The sequence below is a fragment of the Biomphalaria glabrata genome, chromosome 7, assembly GCF_947242115.1.
Source record: "Biomphalaria glabrata chromosome 7, xgBioGlab47.1, whole genome shotgun sequence".
Classification (NCBI taxonomy): Eukaryota; Metazoa; Mollusca; class Gastropoda; family Planorbidae; genus Biomphalaria; species Biomphalaria glabrata.
The window spans coordinates 11,683,134-11,706,652 of NC_074717.1; the positions used below are offsets into that span (position 1 = coordinate 11,683,134).

General features: G+C 34.8%; 2 protein-coding genes across 5 annotated transcripts; one reads left to right on the forward strand and one right to left on the reverse strand.

The window, feature by feature from the left end:
• Positions 1-771: 771 nt before the first annotated feature.
• On the forward strand, positions 772-12,404 carry LOC106079654 (chymotrypsin-like protease CTRL-1). Its single transcript, XM_056036936.1, has 8 exons — positions 772-1,270; positions 2,752-2,882; positions 4,282-4,435; positions 5,039-5,237; positions 6,496-6,647; positions 7,727-7,864; positions 8,737-8,879; positions 10,690-12,404. Exons 1-8 carry the CDS (start codon positions 1,207-1,209, stop codon positions 10,849-10,851), a joined length of 1,143 nt encoding a protein of 380 aa, XP_055892911.1. The 5' UTR covers positions 772-1,206; the 3' UTR covers positions 10,852-12,404.
• On the reverse strand, positions 11,807-22,817 carry LOC106056573 (hsp70-binding protein 1-like). 4 transcript variants are annotated; one of them, XM_056036942.1, is made up of 7 exons: positions 22,685-22,817; positions 18,161-18,367; positions 17,132-17,309; positions 16,731-16,952; positions 15,863-16,018; positions 15,142-15,353; positions 11,807-12,523 (listed from the first exon to the last, which is right to left on the reverse strand). In XM_056036942.1, exons 2-7 carry the CDS (start codon positions 18,296-18,298, stop codon positions 12,416-12,418), a joined length of 1,014 nt encoding a protein of 337 aa, XP_055892917.1. In that variant the 5' UTR covers positions 18,299-18,367; positions 22,685-22,817; the 3' UTR covers positions 11,807-12,415. The 4 variants fall into 4 exon arrangements, with proteins under 4 accessions (XP_055892917.1, XP_055892919.1, XP_055892918.1 ...); XM_056036944.1 differs by having other exon boundaries at positions 18,161-18,322; positions 22,595-22,802; XM_056036943.1 differs by having other exon boundaries at positions 18,161-18,349; positions 22,595-22,802.
• Between the last annotated feature and the right edge of the window lie 702 nt (positions 22,818-23,519).

Sequence of the window (23,519 nt, forward strand, 5' to 3'; positions counted from 1 at the left end):
TTGTTTGCTTATTTCCCAACCGTTATTTAGTAGATGACCTTGAACCTAACCTTGACAGTGGGTAGGTTCCATGGATGACCTTGAATTAACAAATAATCGTATTTGGATTCAATTGGTGACCTTAAACGCAACACTGCCACTTACTTGGACTACAACAGAAAGCATTTCGATGATTAAATCTTAATAAGAGTGTTTTATAGGTCTTATTTCTTAGATCAAGGAAACATATGTAATGACAATTTAAGAAGAAAAAGTACATCCTGGAGCCTCGTTGTCACATTGTATTAGCCGCACAGCTTTTTGAAATAGCGCTAGCGACAGTTGGAGAAGATTCTATCGCGCTAAATCTGAATAGCTTTTATCTAGTATTTGGCATCTCTCATCTCTGGTAATAACTTTAGCCGACTAGGGAGACAACATTAGAAATTGTACAGCATAGAATTCAGTATAGTGTCAAACAGTACAGTAATTTTAAAAAATGTTAAACAGAAACAAGCAAAATATTTAAAAAATACTTTTTAAAAAACATGTAAGGGAAAGAACTGCATATTTGCAACAATATATCTCAATATTGTAATATTTATATCCCTTTTTTCTGTCCAACACAATTAATTAATAACCCCTAATTAATTAATAAGTTGGCTAATTTTTCGATTGATTCATGTTTTTTTAGAAACAATGTCTAATTGTTCAAAGTTTCCACTTGATCCGAGAATGGCAATGGAAGAGAATTACTTGAACAAAAAGACGGATTGAGTTAATGCAAGCTTTGTTAAAAGACGTCGATTAGTTGTCAATTATACATTAAACGGTGAGAGTTAACTAATTGAGTGCCAACAAGTTCACCTCTACTTGAGTGTTCATTTATTGACTTAGAAAAGGAAGAATGCCTTTAATGCCTCTAGGTAAATTATTTGACTATAAACTAGGTCGTTTCTCTTTCTCATTTTCGGGCGTCATGGCCTGCATTTAGACCACCTGCCCAGGTGGCGAGTCTTGTCTTTATTTACTGATGACTGAGCATACGCTGACCTGGGTCATATGCTGACTTAATGAACGGGTATCCAGGTAATACACTGGCGTTTTAAACAATCACCCGTGTGAAATTGACGCGGACTAAAGACTTCTTGATCTATATCTACATGGACCGCACCAATGTCTAGATTTTAATCTTCTGATACTTCCATAGAGGAAGGAAAGTTTGAAATGATCAGAAAATTTGCCCTTTTCGCTCTAGTTATCAATTTGTGGAGTGTTTTTTCACAGAAAGGTAAGAAATTAAAGCCTTAATACAACTTACAAATGAAGCTTGTTAGTGTGAATCTAATCAATTAGCAACGCGTTCAATCATTTAGTGAATTGTAATTTGATGTGTAAGGGGGGATGCCGCAAACTTAATGTTTAGTTTATCATTTATACCATTATAATCTACAAACTCTTTCATTCTTCTTTATTTTAATCCGGTCAGAAATAATTTCATTTCCAGAGTGCATCAAACCTGCTTCTATTTTTTAGACACATTTGTAATAGATTGCATGGGCTTAGCCAGAATTTTTTTTTCGGGGAGGTTTTGGGGGGATTTTTTTCTCCCCCCCCCCCCAAGCGATAAAAAATATTTATATGTATTTATGTGTTTGTGTGTACATAATCTTTATTACATTCTGACCCTCCATTCTTTCGGAACGTTTATTGTGCCCTAGAATAGGTTCTTCCTGGAGTTAGTGGGAAAATTGTAGATTTCCCGCCTTTGACAACAAGGGGGTCTGTAGCGCTCCCCTGCGCGGGGCGGAGCCCCGCCGACAAGCACTATTTCTGGTATTGAAAGCCAACAAAATGCATATTCTGAGGTATCTACAGTGCATTTTCCTGCTATTAAAAAGTTTTATTTCAAAAAACCTAATGTACTATTCTTACTGACTTAGAACCTCCTGCGCCGTTCAGCGAATTTGCCGCTGAGCTGTTTCCATAAACATCTGTCACTCTTCCCACCTGCTCTGAGAACCTCCATGAATGTGTGGCGCCAAGTTGTACTAGAATGTCATCGCAACTCTTATTATGCGTAGGGGATTTTAAACTCAAAACCCCCTTGGTTGTGCTAGGGAAAGTGATGGTTTAGTATTAAAATCTCATCTAAAATAAACAAAATCAAAGCAAAAAATCAGTCACTAAATTCCACCCCCCCCCCCCCCGGATTTCATTTCGAGGGGGGGGGGGGTTGAGCGCAACACGTCGACCTCACTCTCTCGCCCTAAAGCCCATCCTTTTCCGGAAGCAAGATTTGGTCAAGACGATGGGGACGAGTTTTGGGTGCAGTGGATGACCAGAGACTTTCTGTGTGTCATGTCCTGCTCTTGAGTGCTCCACAGCACTGTGTTGGTAGTTGCCTTTTGTCCTATTTGTCTAGTTTTGTGACGTTACGCACAGGCCGCCAAGTCCAGACTTCACATGCTAGGTTTGACAGAACCTCAGTGTACTGAGTGCCATGGACACGTCAGATACCCTCTACCTGGTTTAGCCGGCCAGTCAAAGCCGTTTCCGGGGTGTGCCCGCTGCGCATTTACAGCGTCTCTGGAGCCACAGGTGAGAGTTGGTACCGAGTGGGGACCAAGAGTGCGCAAAGCCACCCTCAAGAAGAAGGTACGACTGCCTGTCCACTAGTGGTGCTATCCCTCCTAGATACCCCATACACCCTAACAGAATAAATCGTGATTGATTGTGAACCATCGTTCTAATTTTTTTTTTTATTCTCAGAGATTGCACGAGGAGTTTGCAGGTCTGTGTATTACCAGTATATTACTAAATGCACCTTACCTCTAGCGCTACCTAGTGAGACTCTTTCGATTCAAGTTATACGACAAATATCACGGAATCCATGTATCCAGGTTAGTACTGGTACATTTTCTTAAAAAGTTGATGGGTACGAGATTTGCAACGCAAAGCTTAAATGGGCTCTGGTCAAAACTCGCACATCCTTAAAAATAAGTAAATAAAATATTTTAAAAAATACTATTTAAAAAAAAGGACTTATATTATGTGTAATAGTATGAATGTTACCATGATCGCTTTTTTAACGCATAAAAAAACGTGTTTACTAATGGCTCAAGCCTCCTCAAGGGGACTAATTTAACTTATACCACCTCATCTGCCAAGTACGATTTCTTTACCTTGTTCGACACCAAACAAAATAATTAATTACCAATAGTTAACTAATTAATTGGTGTTTTTTTTATTGATTCTTGTTTTGTCAAGAAATAATTGTGCAAAATTTCAACTTAGGTGTGGTAGAATTAACGTGAACAAACTTTTGACCAGACAGACACACAAGAGTGAGATGATATAAGTTATGTAAAAAGACTCCAAATTAAGAGTTTAATGTTATATCAATGGCAATGTCTTCGATTCCAAAGATTAAGGATGAGTGCAATGTTTCTCATGACTACCCAAACTTAGTTGTCACTTGCATATATCTACTTTCCTCTATGCCAGTGAGGGCAAAACGGCGCCATCGTCTGGTCTTACTTATTATATTCTAACTACTTTTACTTTTAAAAAATATGTATATGCAAAGTCCTCAAGTCCGAGGATAAAGAAAGAGTGCAGTTATTCATTTCACTACGCAAACCCATTTACGACCTACACATTTTGTCATACTAGACACAGACAAAGCTGTTGTCCGCCGGGATCTGGTTACACGGTCGTTAAGTAGTAGCTCCAGACAGGTAGTCTAACTCAAACTCTAATGGCGTATTATTCTATTAATACTGAACATGAATAAAACTTTACAAATTTCTTTCTAAAGAAAAAAAATGGACTTAATTCATAGACACAATTTTAGGTTTCAGCTTTCAACTTCGATGTAGATTTATGTAGAAACATAGGATGTTGAACAATTTAAAAACTCACTTCAAAACTAGAATAAATACACGTCAATCCGTCTCTCGAGTCTCCAACTTCAACTCACTTTCAATATCCATTCATGTCTATTTATAACCTAATTGTCATACTCATAGTTACATCATAATCTATTCATCCATTCGGAACACCAAACACACTCCATAACACTGGGGTCTTTTAAGTTCTCTTTTCGAAGAAAGCTGCAGGTATTATTACAGAGTTAGCATCTCTTGGCTGTCGACCAAGGCTATATACCACAGTCTGTTTCGTGAAGAGAACTTGTTTACAGTGAAGACTGGAAGTAGCCTAGTAGTTCTGTACAAAGAGACCAATGAAAACAATCCAAAGCTTTTTTGCCGTCCTCTTTTACATCTTATCCATCAACAGGACAATACTTACGGCCTTTCACTGGACAACACCTACATCTGGACGAGTGGATTGTGTCAAGCTGAGTTCTCCGTTCAATCTGTAACCAGGTCCTCAGATAACCCAATTATAGCTACAGCGTCTGCTCCAGCTGGTACAACAGAAAGGAGACAGGGTTCGTTCCTATAATTTCTTTGACCACTGTTAGGAATATTATTTAACTATTACATTTTTAGTACATTACTGCGTCTCTTATTCAAGCCTGACTTGTCCTACAAATTGTAATAGTTTTGTTTTGTTTTACTTCTTTATAGCTAGTACTTACTTACTTAATCCTGTGTGCTCCTAGTGGAGCATAGGGCCGCAACCACACCTCTCCACCGAACTCGGTTCTGAGCAGCTTTCTTCATCTGCTCCCATGTCATTCCAGTACTCTCAGCTTCACTGATGACTGACCTTATCCAGGTTTGCTTGGGTCTGCCCACTTTCCTCTTTCCTTGTGGGTTCCAGTAAAGTGCCTGCCTTGCAACATTGGTAGATGGTTTTCGCAGGGTGTGTCCTATCCCATACCTATCCTATCCTATAGCTAGTAGAGTGGAATAGAATCGTATTCGCGAAGAGGTATGGAAATGTTCTCTTTAAAAGAGCGTTGTGACTATTGAGGCACACTCCACAATTTGATAAACGCTGCACTATCTATATCCACGGTATATTTAATTTTTTTTTCATGTCGAGTTATTACAACCAAACAGTATTAATGTTTTTCAACTCTCTGAAGGTACGCCTGGCACCAGTAATAATCAATGTGGTGTCCCGAATCATTACCGCGTCATAGGTGGCACCAACTCCACCGCCTGCGAGTATCCGTGGATGGTGATGGTAGCCAATCTTTTCTCCAACGTGTCATGTGGGGGAGCCATACTGGACAGCACACACATTCTCACAGCGTCACATTGCTTCTTCAGCATCAATAGAAGGTGAGTCCAGTTGGTTTAGTTTATAGATGAGTTGGACTAATTCATGGATATGTTGACCTCATTCATGGATGTTTTTAACTGATTCATTGATGTGTTACATGAATTCGTAGATGTGTAGAACTTACTCATGGATGTGTTGACCTCATTCAAGTATGTTTTTAACTGGTTCATTGATGTGTTAAATGAATTCGTGTATGTGTAGAACTAACTCATGGATGTGTTGATCTAATTCGGGGATGTGTTAATCTAGTTCATGGAAATGTCAAGATTTTTGGACTGTATATATGTGTACACTAAGTAAAGTCTACTTGAAGAATGCCTCTGAATTGTGTACTATTTAATTATAGTACTTTACAAACAAAAACGTATCTACAGTCATACCTAGCGTTGCCGATTCTTGGTCGTTGATGCTTGGTGATCTTAGAACACAGCTTATTATTGCACATGCTCAATACTGGGGTGTTTTGTGTTTTCAAGTGTTTGCTCCTGCAAATAAATAAGTCGTTCTTCAACAATGGAACTATGGTGTCCATAAAATTATTCTATAACTAGAGCAATGTGGCATAGCAAAGCGTATGCTTGCAGTAAAGATTAACAAGCAAAATAAAAATATTTTTTTTAAAAAAGCTTACATTAGGAAAACAACTATACAATTATAGCCATTTAGATTTATTTTCTTAACTAATATCGAATTAAATTAATTAATTAATATTTTTTATAGACTCGTGTTTTGTTAAGTACAATAAATGATAATGAAAAATTTCAACTAGATCTGAGAATGGTTGTGGGAGAAATAACTTCTATGAATTCGAAGGGGACATAACATCCACATAATTAGCCATTTCTGCTAATACTAAAGTTTCCCTTGTTGGTGTCAAACAAAATATTGAATTAACAGTAGTTAATTGACTAGTTAATTATTATTTTTTAATTGATTCATGTTTTGTTAGGAACAATACAATAAATAATTATGTAAATTGATCCAAGAATGCGAGAGGGAAAAATAACGTTTACAAAATTTGGCGCAAACAGAGTTGATATAAGCTTTGTAAAAAAAGTTTTTTTTTAATCAATTCCACCTCAATGAAATTGAAGGTGGCTGTTAAGTTATCTTTCTAATCGTTTCCTGTAATGCTTCCCTGTTGCATGATGTAAGCGGTTGTGTAATAATCTTCAAATCTGAAGGAACATCCGAAAAATGTTTAAAAAAAAACTAATTAAAAAAAAACACATATATTGTTGCATAATATTTGTATAGGTCAGGCACATCGGTCAAAGCTATTCCAACACAAATTGCTGTCCTATCTGGCTCATCAACGATGCCCTTCCATGCGATCACCATACCAGGACTTCGAATCAGAAATGTGGCCAAAATAATAACACACGAAAATTACGACTGGAAAACTTTAGGTATGAAATAAGAGATGATATATTTCATAGTGTTTCCATATTTTTTTGTCAGCGGTCAGGTTATAACAATACTCTATAAATTAAATCAAGGTAGATAGTTAGAGTTAAACATCTATGTCCTTCATTATAATTTAATATCAGATGAACTGTGACAATGAATCGTTATCAATGTAATTTTATAAATAAGGTTACAATGCAAACAATAAAAGTCCAAACAACATAAAAAAAAAGGTTATAAAAACTAAGCTTACTCTTTATTTGATGGCTGTAAATCAAATGTTATGCAGCTACCAAATCTATTTCAAGTTTTGTTATTTCTCAGAAGAGTGAATATTTTATAGCAGCCCATCATTCGATTGGTTAATAATATGAAATTACACTTTAATATGTGACTATTTGTCATTCTCACATTTTAATGGAGCCCATGCCCTCCTATTTCTTGACATCAGCGGGGGGAGGCTCTATATTCCAAGAAGCGTCGGTTAAGGAAGACGGATAGGCTAACAGGATAGAAGACAGCATCCAGTGGGATTCCACGGCACGGTTTAGCGAACGGGGAGAGGATAAAAGAAAGGCTCCGATAACTTCCCCCATCCTCCACGCCATTCCTCACGGGAGTCATACGGGTGGTGACGACCCTCTCACGGATAGTGGCGATACATGATAGGAACCCCTTGTGGACTTGGCCTCCGGCCTCACTGGGAAGGATGAACCCAGATGTGGCTCAAGGAGTCATGTCTCACGCTAAGAGATATGATCATCTAGTAACATTCTAGTCGATGGGGAACAGAAAGATCCATGAAGAGCCAATCTCTCATTTCTGGCCTCTGGGTAAAATCCTTCCAGTTGGTCAGGATCATAAAATAAAAGGGCACAAGCTCGACCCTTAATGAATATTCACTGAGGTAGACCTGTCTACATGGATCAACTAAATCTTTAATAAGGTTTAATAGGAATGTCTCTTTGATCTTTGAATAGAATTGTCTCTTACGTCGTTTAATTAGAAGCTTCTCTTTGTTAACAATAACGTAAAAACGTAATAACGTCTATTGATTTATTCTCAACACTTTTGTTTTCAGCCAACGACATAGCTGTTATTAAACTCTCAGAGCCCATTCAATATGACAGCTGCCACAGACCCATCTGTCTAAACAATGATTCTCGACATATCCAGCAGACGACTAATTGTAGAACTATGGGATGGGGAGTTAGCTCCAGTAAGAAACACTTTTTAGTACTAGTAGGCCTATCATACTAACAAAGTCAAAATACACTCTTAGTAGATCACTGTGCTAAAGTACTATTGGAAAATTTCAAATTCAAACAATGTCAAGGACGCTAAATTGAACTTCATTGTTGCCAACTAAATAAAAAAAATTAAGCTCTAGTTGTAACATTATTTGAATGCATGGCAGTGTGATATTGGCATCAATTCTTCTTTATTACCTCTAGTTAGATGACCGTTTGCTTGTAAATGTTTTAAAATCATAAATTGAACGTCTAATGCTTCCCCCATATTGAAATTATTTTGTGCTACAAACAAAAGCGTTTAGAAAATTTAATTCAGCAGTGCTAAAAAAGTGAGAGCAAAAAAATATGTACATTTTGTACACCGGATACACCAAGAAGCTCTGATAGTTTTCCCGCCATGTCAAGAACGTGTGTCTACAGTGTGTTTCATTGGCTTCTCCCACTAAACTTCTTTCACAGTAAACGAGGGTGCCATGTAGCTAGCACGTTTCCATAACTAATGTCAAGAATCCATTAGAGGTGGGTGGACTCTGAGGTGCCCTTAAGATTCCAAAATATAAAATCGAAGTCCTTAATATGATTCGAACCCGGGACCCCTCGATACAGAAGCATTTTATCACTCAGCTGCCACGTCTCCTTACTAGTTATAAGCGTACACGAAATAACATTTGTAATGTGATGATGGTACACCGCCGCCCATTTTTTCATGCTTATTTCTTACAAATGTAATTACCCGGAATAACCGTATGCTGTCCCTTTGCTTGTCCAGTTACCTGCTCTTGTCCCCCCCCTCCTGTTTTTTTTTTACTGAAGCTTCTAACATCGTCTGTCCCAACAGATCAACCTGGGGCAGTTGGACAAAGTACGCTCCAGTGGATAAACCTTCCGGTGGTCAACGATTTGACTTGTAGGAGAAAATACCGGACATATGCTACCTCCAATACTTTCTGCGCAGGAACCACTGGAAAAGACACATGCAAGGTAATTAGACGGAATGGTTCAGTGGGCTACTGGACATCATCATGCTTATGAAATACAATGGTTTATACTTTCTTTTAGCTGCATAAGCACGTTTGACTGAAGACCGTTATGATATGACACCGTTATTGGGATTGTAAATAGCCATTTAGGTCTATATGACACCGTTATTGAGAATGCAAATGGCCATTTAGGTCTATATGACACCGTTATTTGGATTGTAAATAGCCATTTAGGTCTATATGACACCATTCTTGGGAATGCAAATGGCCCTTTAGGTCTATATGACACCTTTATTGGGAATGTAAATGGCCCTTTGGGTCAATATGACACCGTTTTTGAGAATGTAAATGGCCCTTTAGGTCTATATGACACCATTAGGCTATTAGGAATGTAAATGGCCCTTTAGGTCAATATGACGCCGTTATTGAGAATGTAACTGGCCCTTTAGGTCTATATGACACCGTTATTGGGAAAAAGAAAAATGCAAATGGCCCTTTAAGTCTAATGACATCGTTATTGGGAAAAAGAAGAATGCAAATGGCCCTTTAGGTCTATATGACACCATTATTGGGTAAAAGAAGAATGCAAATGCCCCTTTAGGTCTATACGACACCTTTTTTGGGAATGTAAATGGCCCTTTAGGTCTATATGACACCATTATTGAGAATGTAAATGGCCCTTTAGGTCTATATGCATTTATCTTATCTTATATAATACAGACGTTACTTCAAAAAAGATGATTACGTCCTACGCGTCATGCATTTAGTCATGCATATTAGCCTTTTAGATGTAAGACCTGGGTGGGGTACTAGTACAATTTTCAGCAGCCTCCCAAACACCAAATTGTACATATCCATGCTTTTGTTGCATGGGGAAAAATTTACTTCTACCAAAATAGTGGAAATCAACTATGTCGCAGAAGATGCAAAAGCATGCATATGAAAAAAAACAAACTTTGATATTTAATTATATTCTTTGTGAATAGTTTACTTTGTTTAAAAAAAAAAATCCTGTGGTTTACTCTCCTTCTTGAAGAATTATCGACCTTGGTTTATAAACCCAATCAACTCGAAGCTGCACAGGTTTCTAGGCACCAGTGTGGTTTTGATAATAATCATAAATAAATAAAACTCTAGGACAATGTTGACATGCTTGGGCGGAGTAAGAAAGAATTGACCAGCATCCATTCTACAACTGCCAATCAAAACCTATTTCCATTAAAAAAAAAAAACTTTCTTCAATCATTGCACCCATTTCCTCAGTCAAAAGTCAATCACAATCCTTTTCCTCAATAAATTCCATAATTTTCTCAATCAATGCCCCCATTTCTTCAATCAATGCCCCCATTTCTTCAATCAATGCCCCCATTTCCTCAATCAATGCCCCCATTTCCTCAATCTATTCCCCCATTTCTTCAATCAATGCCCCCATTTCCTCAATCAATGCCCCCATTTCCTCAATCTATTCCCCCATTTCCTCAATCAATGCTCTTGTCTTATAATGGTTTCCACGTATCAATAACTCTAAGGCTACAATACCATGACAGGCTCACTGTGGGAATAATGGTGGGATCATTGATACCTAAGTGAAAAGTTTCAAAATCGTTTATAGAAAATTTTGCATCATGAGATTCTTATTTATATTCACCATAGAAATAGCATGAAGATTTTGAAAGGTTTTGCTATGATGACAAATATTTATTGGCAACCTTTCAGACTAACACAGAGCAATTTAAAGTTTCTTAGACATTAATATAATTTTTAATTAATACAAATACGTAGTCTAATATACAATTTAATCCAAAATCTAGGGTGACTCTGGTGGACCATTTGTCTGCAGTGAATCAGATGGTCGTTTTTATGTGTACGGAATAGTGTCTGCTGGTATAGACAGCCAATGTGGCAAGTCTCTTGGACTATACACTAAAGTATCGAGTTACCTGCCTTGGATTATGAAACAGCTATCAGAATAATCCAGCAGCTTCCATTTGCTTTGAGCCTACCAATGAACCTTTTGGTGGGACACTGGATTGAAGACTCAATATCTCATATTTTGCAACATGTTAATGTAAAGAATGTGTTCTAATGTTTACCTCATCACCAAACAATATCTTCTGCTATTTCATTTTGTTTTGTTATTTTGTTTAGTAAAATTTGTATAAATAATTTGTCAAATTATAGGAATGTTTATACAGCATACACCTGTGTCCAAGGGATAATATTTTGAAAGTAGGATACAAAAACCTGACTGCTAATACTATGTTTACTTCATAAACACATAAATAGAATAACTTCTATAACATTGGTGTCTCGTTAGACATTAGGTCGTTGAGATCTAGGCATCTAATTAAAAAATTAATTTTAAAAATAGGGGAAGAACTGCAAAATCACTGCCGTATATATCTGATTACTGCAGGAATAAGCAACCAATTTCTACATAAAACAAAATTAATTAATTAGCACTAATTAATTAACTAATTGTTTTATTTTTTAAATTAATTTATCTGAGAAACAAATGTGTACAAAATGTAAAGTGGAGAATCAATCCACATATAAAGCTACATCTCTCAATAATTAGCACTTATTTCCCTTTTTACCAAACAAAATAATTAACTACTAATAAAATTGTGCTGATGTGACGTCAAAAACCCAAATTATCAAATTAGAATGATGTTTTAAACTAAGTAATGTTTTAATCTAAATAATTTTGTTTAGTGATGTGTGAGCTTGCAATAGAAATTAAACAGATGGAATTTTTAAAATTGTGTTGAAAGCAAACTAGTTATCTGCCAAATTAATTTTAGTTTTGAAAAAGAAGCTGATTTAAACTGCTGATTTAAACTACTGATTGAATGTGCAACAAAATTGAAAAATCATTACTTTTTTTTTCTAAAAATCTATATGAAAATAAATAAATAAATAAGACAGTTTAAAAAAAAATTATTATTCCCAATTTGATATAAAATGATTCTGGGTTTTGATCTTTTCTCAATCCTAAATATGCTCACCACACAATTCACTACAGATTTTCCTGTATTGTCGCATTCAGTGCTAGATGTATTAAAACTAAAACGAAACGCAAGAAATTTTGTTGAAACCATTATTTTACAAAATACACTCACTTAAATAAAACAAATGCACAAATAAACAGATAAATCTATGTACACTGTAATCTTAAAGCAAACATCATACAACTGCCTCACTGGTTTAAAAAGATTATGTTTTGGATTTAAATGTAGAAAAAAGTTCAGCGATCTCAACTAAACATTTAGAAAAAAAATTAAATTAGTCTTTAAATTAAATTTTTTTGACAATGCAAGGTTTGTTCCTATATAAAATATTTATCTTACAGACGGTTTGTTCCTATATAAAATATTTATCTTACAGACGGTTAAACCATATTGGCGAACTGAAAGAACAAACTATCCATATAGTCAGATAAAATCATGCACTCACATCGTATGTCAGATTTTTAAAAAATGTAAATAAATGTGTAAATAACAAACAAAAAAATAAGTACTAATGAGACTAATCAGATCATATAGCTAACATGAGCTGACTAGATGAAGACCTGGTAGTAGGGTTAGGTTTATCAGGCTTAGTGTTCAGAACTTGTAACAACTGTTCAGCATATTCCTTCTCCTCCTGCAAAAACAAAAACATTTTCTTTAGATAAAGCCAAACAATCCAATAGATTTTATTTTGACGATTAGGCATAGATTTAATTGCTAATTTTATTAATGTAACCTTTACAATTAATTTCAAACTCAAATTATATATCTAACAACAATAATAATTATATATAACGATATATATATAACGATTCTCACTATCTAGGCTCTCTGCAAACTGCACCACATGACACAAGACACAACCGATTTAAAAAACTTGGCAACTCAGGGCTTGAAAGTAACGTAACACTTTAATCTCCAATAAATCACAGCCAATACTGTACCATTGGCAACAACCTAACACTGACTGTAAAAAATAAACTTCAATGCAACTCTGTAAAACTGCATCAGACTCCACTGGCTCTCCGCCTCTTCCTGGACTCAATTCTCTGTTCAGGATCGACTTCACACTGGCTGGTTCTTGATTCTGACTTCGACTCGTACATTTGTTGCGAGGCAACATGAAGTGACTTGACTCTTTACACCTTGGCACTTATATATAATATAGGGTTACTAAAGGCCTTCTAGAACCCAGCAAAATGTCACTCGTCTTTTCTAGTTGATCAAATGACTGTCTGTACCTTACACGACTGGCATGAGTACTATTTACATCACATATCCTTCCCCTACCATTGTGTTGTCATTCGTTGCGGTTGACTGATCGTCTAGCGCTGCCTGGGGCAATTTATGTCAGCTGACTACACACACAATACTACCCCTTTCCGGACCATCACCAACAATATATATATATATATATATATATATTCCACTTTTATTTTTTTACTAGAAATTTATATAGATAATTGTTATTCTTGATATGTTGTCTGTCTATATTATTTTGAACTGAATGTAATTGTCAGCATGTCTGTATCCTATAAACAATTTAAGTTAGGAAATAAAATAAAATTAAAATTCCAGAAGATTACCGGAAATTCATTTTTTTTTAAAGAGTATCTTAGTGTTGTAATTTTTTGTTATTAGCCTGGAAATGGTTTTATCAGTTTTTTACAAAGTAAGAAAGTTATCTCTTAATGCGCAAACATAAAAAAAATATTTTTCAACTGTCTAACAGTCACCATTGTTATTAAATTTGACTCACCCACTGATCAGGCTGTAAGCTTTCATCAAGCCCTGGCTATAATACAAAAAACAGAAATGGAAAAGTGGTTTGAGTGCTGGGACAAGTCCCAAAAAGCCCGTGGAGTCTGGGAGCGCATGAGGCGCCCTGACCGCACTTCCCCGTGGTGGAGGCTGTCCAGGCCTGAGCAAGCTATTATAGCACAGTGCAGGACAGGCCACTGTCCTGTTGGCTCATATTTCTCGCGGCTATGGCCAAATTTCGATTCACTGTGCCCTCTCTGCGGGGAAGAAGAGGAAACCGTGCCTCATATTCTGTTTGACTGCCCCAGACTTGCTGATCTCCGTCTCGACAGGTCTGGGAAACCCAAAATTCTCGACCTGTATGGCGACATTCATGCACTACGCAAGACAGCAGGGTTTCTGTCCAGGGCTTTTGCAAGAGAGGATTTGAGCCTCTCAAGCCCTCACTCTAATGGAGTTTGATGATGATGATGATGATTAAATTTGACTCCAAGTTAGTGAAATAAGCTCACTGGAGCACAAAACTCTACTGTAACCCAACTGAAATGCTTAATTCCTCTCAAAACCATAAAAACCTATTTTAAAAAAGATGATAGGCTACTCCAACTTCTTTATGTGTCAGAAATTATTATCATTGGTGGTGATGGTTTAAGATTCAAATTAGAAACACAGACTTATCAGACATGCGAGAGAAAAACATAATTAACTTTTCAATACTATTAGCATTTACAATTTCAGATGTAGCTATACTAGAAAGAGATTTAACTGTCTCCAAAGGTGTATGGTGAAAGGCCTGTTAGTTAGACCACCTTAGAGGCAACGTTACATAAAACATAAATAGAAGTTGATTAAACAGAATTCCTACGAAGCACAGACAAAGCTATTATACACAGAGGATCAATGAACATGTCCAATAAATGGGGAAAATTAGAATTTCCCAAGGAGCATACAATAATCAATACACAATTTTTCCATTGTCTTTATTTTTTGGAGAGTAGTGTAGTCTCTCAAATTAAGTGACATGTGTTGAGAGGTTAACTCTATTTAACACACGTAAGAAGCACAGTGTAGAATATATTTTTCTTTTGAGTTTGATGCTTTTAAAACTTGATTCAATAAAACAAGTAATCCAGTGATGAACACATTTACATAAAACACTTGAAATAAATTGACTGACGAAAAATAATATTGCTAAATTATTGTAGCACAGAGAAGTACTGACCATCAATTACTACCAACCAATGAACAATGACATTTCTTCCTAGAATAATCCAAAGCTTTTTACCTTATATTCTATCATATGAACAACCCAATTCAGCCCATCCTATTTTTAGTTTTATGAAACAGTTGAAAAGGAGATTATGCTACTTTTCCCATGAAACAAACTGCAAAAGAGCCTACATCTTAAAAAACAAAACAAACATCTCAAAAAAGAATACTAGTCTATACCACAAAAGGTTTTCAAGTTTCTCTTTTTTCTTTAATTTTTACCTTAAACTGTTCTTTCCCTTCTAAAAACTGAATCCTTTGAGTTAAAAATGTTTTTAAGCCCAGTTCACCAGAGCAACACTTATTCCAAGCAACAACATGGTCAGTGACTATTGTAAGGAGTGCCGACAGGATATGCTCGTGGGTGTGACCATGCTCTTCTTCTTTCAGTAGGGCAACAAGCTTCTCCACAACACCTACTTCAACCAGGCTATCTAGTTAGTGGAAGAAAAGATTTATACGGAATTATTCATTAACTCAGCTAACAAAAAAAGTAATTGAAAGAGAAGTAAGAAACAGTGTTGATGCAGCCTTCAATATATTTTAGTATTATGTTTAGCCTCCTGCAGTTGTAACATAATGATATCCTAAGTTTGTTATGTTTTCTGTATTTTTTTCCTCATTACATTGTGCCAAAACAAACAAAAAACTGGCGGCACAGCAGTCAACAATTTTTTTTTTACAGTTGTAATTGTTTTAGTGTCTGGAGAGGGGTATTGGAATGGTTCAAAATAAGTCTGCGATGCCCAAATTACAGCCCAGGAGGTACATCCATGACATGGAGCTGTATGGCACCTTGAAACTCCTGCAGAGAGTGCATAATGAACTTGACTTGATTTTTCATGGTTATGTGACCCACTTAAATGTCATTTAATCATTATAGACTACATCATGCTGTTAAATCTGGCCAAGAAGTGTACAATTGGCCCTTGTTTTACCATACCTTTGAGTGCTGGGTTTGAGCTGCAAATAGATGAGATCATGAATGTAGCCTTAACCCTGAGTTTTTCTTCCTCACTATGCAGTGCACGTAGCAGTACAGGAAGACCATCATGTGCCAAGAGTTGAGTTTGAGCTTCACTATTGTTTCTAACAAGACCTGCAGGCAATTTGAAATAAGAATGAATAACACTGGCAAACAAAGTAAATTAAAAATTATGATCATAAAATAAAAGTTAGAAAGTTGGGAAAGGAATTGAGGGGGGGGGGGTAGCTTTTACTCTGCAACTAATATTTAAATCACAATATGTGTGCAAAGAGTAATAGATCCATAATTAATATTATTTTAAAATTTGTTTTTATTTTATTAATGGTTACGTATTTAAATTTAGACCAAAATGTAAAAAAAAAAAAGACTTGAACAGCGTATAAAGAAGCCATAGACTCACTTCTTAGACAAAACTACATGCTGAGCTCTGATGAAAATTTTATTTTTATATTCAAGTGAATAGTGAATGTATTAAATATAAAGGTAAAATCAAAATTGCAATACATTTCTTTTTGTTCTTGTTTGGTAAAAATATATTTAATGATAACCAGCAAAGTGACCAGATATTGTACATGAGATTAGTTGGACATATCCTTAGACAAGACACAACACATACCCCAAAGACAGTCATGACATGGAGGTCGAAAAGAGGAAAATAAAAATATAGCCCTTCCTGTTTAGCATGAAATTACACTTTCTTAGATGACCATACGCATTAGCTGAGAAGAGGCAGTGGGTGTCACTTGTGATTGATCTCTGTGGAGAGCTAGCAACCCTATATGCAAAGTTAGTAAGTGAACAGCTAATGACAAGAACCACTTACAAGAAACAGCATAGAGAGCTTTTATCTGAACTGTTGGGTTGGGGTCACTGTCTATCATATGAAGAAATACTGGCAGCAGTTTGAGTGTCAACAGCGCTGTTTGAGCTACTGGATTATTCTGTGACAAATTTCCTAAAAGTTCAAGACACCTCCACCTTAGTTCACTAACTTCACTGCTAAGAAGTTTTGGAACAATACACAATCCATTGATCTTTATAAAATCTGAGGAAAAAATGAGTAAAGAAAAAAAAAGACAAGTCTTATTATTTTTAACAAAAACTTATTACCAATCATTCTTTTTTTCCATTGTAAGCAATTTTTTTTGATGAGTGCAAACTAATACAAACTGATGACAGTCATAGCTAAATTATCCCATTTTATTTAAAGAAGGGATGGCTTACCTCCAGCAATGTCAAGGTCTTCTCCCCAGTCTTGAAGCTCAGACACAGCCATTATCTGTTGTTCTGTACCCTCTTCTGTGTCACTCACAGCTTCCTGAATTGCTTTTACACAGCTGGTCATCCGTTCCACTGGGTTTACAGACATTGATGTCAAAGCTTCCTCCAGCCATTTTCGTCTCTAGATTTTAAATATTGAGAACAAAATTTAAATAAGAAAATATAAATATTCACTCAATATCTACTTGAGTAGGGACAATTCTTTTTACTCCGAAGAACATGTGTAAGATTTGGACCATATCTATGCCTCTTTACAGTCCAGCAAAATGACTGTTAATTAAATACCTTGTTATCAAGTCAAATAAATCATCTATTGCCTTACCAATGTCCTCTGCTACTCACATAAAAATGGAGGCTTTTGCAAAATAGTATGTTATGGTGCAGTAATGTCAAGGGGGGTAACTCATCACCAAATGCAAAACTGAGATTGTGGCGAGTTCATGTTTAGATATAGCACTGGTATAACATATATTTACTTTGGGTGAGCTATGTGATGTTTAGATGTAGCACTGGTATAATGTAATTTACTTTGGGTGAGCTGTGTGATTTTTAGATGTAGCACTGGTATAACATATATTTACTTACGGTGAGCTATGTGATGTTTAGATGTAGCACTGGTATAATGTATATTTACTTTGGGTGAGCTATGTGATTTTTAGATGTAGCACTGGTATAACATATATTTACTTTGGGTGAGCTATGTGATTTCTTCCCCAATTAAATATTATTTTTCTCAGCCATTGTGTGCTGTTAAAACCATGACTTTAAGCACTCATTTCATCTAAGTAAATGCTTGTTGATATTTTTAACATGTTCTTTTAGTGTTTATAGTTAGTTTTACCATTCCCCACTTCTTGTGCAGAATTATAAATGACCAGTGATGAAATGAACGGACACCTCAAAAATACAATGCCTAAAAAAAATGTCTGCGACATTAAATTTACTCTAAACTAGATCTTCTTATGAACTTACATCTTCTGACATTGGCTCCATGATTTCAGAACTATTTGGGGCATCTTCTGATCTGGTTGCTTCCATACAAAACCTAAGAAGTCCTTTTAAATTTTTCGGGGCATGGCCATTCTGACCTCCACTTTCTTCAGATGACATATTTTATCTTCTTTTTTTTAAATCCTTGATTGAATTTGAATGAACTGAATTCTTATTGTTAATAGAGATCTACATTAGAATATAAAGTAAAAAAAAAATGATACAAAATGATATTGATATGCTAGATCTATTATGATTACCTATATCTAGATTTCTACTTTAAAATCTATTAAAACTGAGGAGGTCTGTGGCTGAGCAGTAAAATGCTTGGCTTCCAAACTGGGGTCCCAGCTTCAAATCCTGGTGAAAACTGGGAATTTTAATTTCAGGATCTTTGAGTCCACCCAGGTACCTGGCATTAGTTGCCAAAAGTAAAGGCGTTTGGTCGTTGCGCTGGCCACAGAAACAAAGGATCTTTACATCATCTGCCGTATAGATCGCAAGATCTGAAAGGGGAACTTTACTTTACATTTTATTAAAACTGTAGATCTAAGTGACAATATTAATGTATTAATATATATATATGTTTTAAAACAGCATCTTAATAATCTTAGTATCTTATTTATAAAAAATCTTTTAAAAACTGTAGATCTATGTGACAATATAAATATAAATATATGTCTTTAAACAGCATCTAAATAATCTTAGTATCTTATTTATATCAAATCTAGAATCTTGATCAAGATGATGTCATAGATGAGTCTACTCTAGAGATCTAAACTCTTTAGAGCTAGATTTAGATCAATATTTAAACTATTCTGTTGATAGATCACATATTAAATCAGTATAAATATAACTAGATCTATGTAGTTACTAGTTACCAAGCCTAGTAATAGTATAACTATAGATCTAGATTAGTAAGTATAGTATAACTGATTAATGTCATTCATGATACGACTTAAAACTAGTCTTTAGTAAAGTTTATATATAAAATCTCTCTCATATGATGATATACATGTCTATATTCAAACAGTCTAAGTCACTTAGTCTAACTCTGTAGAACAATGTGTTATATAATGAACAAGACAGGTGTTTAAGAGGGAATGAGGGAAGACCTATTAGGAACCCTGCATTTATTGCATTAAACACAAGCAGTGTTGCACTGACGCACTAGTGTACTAATATACATATAATGCCAATATCTTACATCTCTCTTCTTTAATTCATACAAACTAATTATATCTGAATAACTAACAAACTATTCAAAGATTAAAGTCGATTCAGTTAATCACAAATCATGTCTCTTGGGTTTGATCACTATTCCGTCTGAACGTGTTACGTATCGTACATGTGGTCCAGAGGTGTTAGAAGATGTAGTGTGTAGTTGCAGTTCTACATAGAATCTAGCATAGTTGGTAATCTTGGACTTTCTTGATCTCAGGGTTCTTGTTGTTCTGAGATGTCATGCTCTATTCCATATGATTTACAGTAATTCAGGAATTCTCTTGTCTGAACTGTGGCCCACTATCTGAACTTTATCTTCTAGGTATTCCATGACATGTGAATTATATACTCTTCATCTCTTCAATGGTCTTTGATGTAGATCTAGTTTCATGTAACAGTTCTTTGACATCAATTAATTTTGAGAAGTTGTTATTTAGAAGCACTATTCTATGATACTTTTTCCCCTCAAAGTTAAACAGATCACATCCAACCATGCTGTCACTGTATGGAAGGTCTGGCATCTTGGTTGTATTGCAAGTAATGTCCATATTGGGAATATGTTCTAACTAATCTATCATATCTCATAGTATGAATTGAAAACTCATAGTATGACTATGATTCATACTAGAGTCTAGATTTAATCTAGAATCTAAGACAAGAATACTTATAAATAGAGTAGAGTCTACTATTACTAAGATTATTCTAGATCTAGATATATAGTTTATAATAGTAGATTACATTAAGCTAGACTAGCCTGACTAGGTCACTAGTCTAGATCTGAATGAAATGATCATGAATGCAAGATGATGATTCATCATCATGTAATCTGTAATTTAATGGACCTCATTCACCAATCGTAAACAGACAACATTTAGCCACGTGTTTCTCTATCTCTTCTATACAAATTATGATCTAATTTTTAATACACAATGGCTATCACGTGACAGTTTTTTTCTTTGTTTTATCAATATAATCACATGACTAAATATTATTTGTTTACGATTGGTGAATGAGGTCCATTGTAATTTCATGTAACTTCATTGTACCGGTATGTCTCAAGTAGTGAATTACTCAATGTCTCTAACTTGTTACTCTTGTATTCTAGATCTAGATATATAGTTTATAATAGTAGATTACATTAAGCTAGACTAGCCTGACTAGGTCACTAGTCTAGATCTGAATGAAATGATCATGAATGCAAGATGATGATTCATCATCATGTAATCTGTAATTTAATGGACCTCATTCACCAATCGTAAACAGACAACATTTAGCCACGTGTTTCTCTATCTCTTCTATACAAATTATGATCTAATTTTTAATACACAATGGCTATCACGTGACAGTTTTTTTCTTTGTTTTATCAATATAATCACATGACTAAATATTATTTGTTTACGATTGGTGAATGAGGTCCATTGTAATTTCATGTAACTTCATTGTACCGGTACGTCTCAAGTAGTGAATTACTCAATGTCTCTAACTTGTTACTCTTGTATTACTGTATTAGTATTATCATTATTATGTAACATTTGAGTAACATTCTAATTCTAAGTTCTTCAAAAATTCTTCATTTTCTTGATTCAAATAATAATAATATTATGATAAACTTAATTCTTAAACTTAAGACTTAGACTTAAGTAAAAGTTACTAAAAGTAAAGTTTATTAAGTCTAAATTTATAGTAGCTTCTTATATTAGGCACAGCTCATCGAATTCTCCTTTAAGAAACATGTCGCTTTTTTTGTTTATAATTAATTTGTTTTTATGTTTGGAGCTAAAAACGAAATTTTGGGACAGTGCATGTCCAATTTTAGATAAGTTCCTGTATTTTTGTTCTGCTTTTCCAAAGCAGATGGCAGTTTTTTAGATTCTCGGTAACCAAGTATGTAAAGCTATTGTTTTAACCTCCCCCGGTAATTCATACCCATATAAGGGATGAAGGCTATATTATTAGCCTGTTTGATCGTAGGCTGGTGGATATATCAAAATAAGCTTCCAAACATCTTTAGAAAGAGATTCCAATCACATTATTACTGTTAGCTGTTAAATAAAATTAAAAAAGGAGGTGTTTCAACGATAATAATGAATTTAACACATTCTCCTATAGTGCACAAGGCAAACTCGTAATAAGAAATATTATTGGGATTAATAAATCTATGATTTTTCAATGAATAAACGTGACCTAGATCGAGATATCTGTATAATTTATGAATGAAAGAAAAAGTGCGGGCTGCTAATTTGAAGCCAGAGACCATGCCCACTGCAGGTGATCACGCCAGGCGACCAGGCGAGAGCTGGTGGTGAGGAGAGGTATACACTAAACGTGTAGTGTCACAACCTATCATACAGGCAGTGGAGGGAAGGGGGAGAGAGTCATGAAAAGACAAAGAAAAGCATCTATTGGAGGGAGGGGATGTTAAGGTGTAACAAAACAAACATCCAAATTATGAAAAGAAGAGGGTCCTTGGATGGGAATTAAAAGAAAGAGACAGAGAATAGGCCTACATGTAGCCTAGTTGAAAATATAATAATTAATTTATAGATCTATAATTTATATAGATTTATTTCTGTCTGTTTCTACACACAGATTATATAGGTAGGCATATATAAATAAATAAACTATAAACGATATATATATATATATATATATATATATATATATATATATATATAGAGAGAGAGAGAGAGAGACAGAGAGAGAGAGGCAATATACTATAAATACATATTGCAGAAGTGAATCTACTTCTTTTAATACAATCTAAATAATTTTTTTAATTAGCACAGATAATTTATTAGCAATAACATAGTGGTGTTTCTTAACGGTGCTCAATGTGCGCTAAAGGAGAAAGCACAAAAACTGCGTTTATTAGTGACCCAATTTATTTTAAAATAATCTTTACTATGACTATGAGTGTATGAGTGGTAATTCAAAGAAACACGGCTATTAGCCTATTTTTATAGTCCTTTAGTTGCAGAATAAGAATCTGCTTTCAGTTTTTTTGTAAGTTAAACAGTCACCAAACAAATAAAAAAATAAAATAAAAATTTGACCTAGACTAGTTCCCGAATTAGCGAATACGGTGTGCCTAATATTAGTAATATAAGTATAAACAATAAGTGTATATATATAAGAATCTTCAATCTACTACTAATAAATAAGTAAGTAATCTTAAACTTAATCTAAATCTACCGGAATTTGTTTTTAGTAGTCGATCTAGACTACTAGCAGAATATTTAGATTTTAGTTATGTCTAGATCTAGAATATATGAATATATGTACAGATAGGTAATAAGAAAAAAATGTATATCTGTGTTCTATAGTGACTAAATAGTTATTGATGTTTCTACAAGTTTCTAGAAATGAAACTGTTTAGGTCTCTCAGCTAGTAAAGTTTAGTTAGGGTGTCCAAATTAAGTGACTTTTATATTGAAGATCTCCAGAGACTTTTTTTTTACACCACTGACCTATATCATATGTATCTACCATAGACAAAAATAGTCGCAGCGTCAATAATATTAATTTTAAAATGCTTTTTTTTAAAGCTTTAACTGCAGAATTAATCAGAATCTAGATTTAATTTGTCTCTTCCGCTAGATCTAGTAGAAAAAAATATAATTATTATATTATATAATGGTATTTTGAAATTTACTTACTTAGTTGTAGATCTAGATCTATATTTTATAAGATAATATCCTAGTAACTAGGCCTATATACTAATATAGGCCTGCTAGTAGTTCGCAACAGTGATCGTGCCTTTATTATAAATCTTTCTATTCACTATTATCAATTGAATGTGACACTGTGACTGTTAATTTAATTTTTTTCTAAGTCAAAGCTATCTGACCCTTTTTTTTTTATTTGTTACCTAAGAGATATATCGCCCTATATATATATATATATATATATATATATATATATATATATATATATATATATATATGGCTCCTTTTGTCTCGAAAGGCAATGGATGCGCCGAAGTGAGTCACTGGTTAATTTTGGCTTAATCTTGAGACGGGGCAGAATCTGGTGTGGCTAATCAAGCCAATTCTAGAACGGCAGACTTTGCCACAATTCGTACATGTGTATGCCTCTGATTTAGGGCTAGCAGACAGGG

Bases quoted from the DNA above. Each gene is read 5' to 3' on its own strand.
- LOC106079654 (XM_056036936.1), top strand. From the start codon at position 1,207: ATGATCAGAAAATTTGCCCTTTTCGCTCTAGTTATCAATTTGTGGAGT. The intron at 1,271-2,751 runs GTAAGAAATTAA...TTTTATTCTCAG, and splicing joins GAGTGTTTTTTCACAGAAAG to AGATTGCACGAGGAGTTTGC. The intron at 5,238-6,495 runs GTGAGTCCAGTT...ATATTTGTATAG, and splicing joins TTCTTCAGCATCAATAGAAG to GTCAGGCACATCGGTCAAAG.
- LOC106056573 (XM_056036942.1), bottom strand. From the start codon at position 18,298: ATGTCATCTGAAGAAAGTGGAGGTCAGAATGGCCATGCCCCGAAAAAT. The intron at 16,953-17,131 runs GTAAGCCATCCC...TTTTTTCCTCAG, and splicing joins AGACCTTGACATTGCTGGAG to ATTTTATAAAGATCAATGGA. The intron at 12,524-15,141 runs GTAAAAATTAAA...TTGTTTTTGCAG, and splicing joins AAGGGAAAGAACAGTTTAAG to GAGGAGAAGGAATATGCTGA.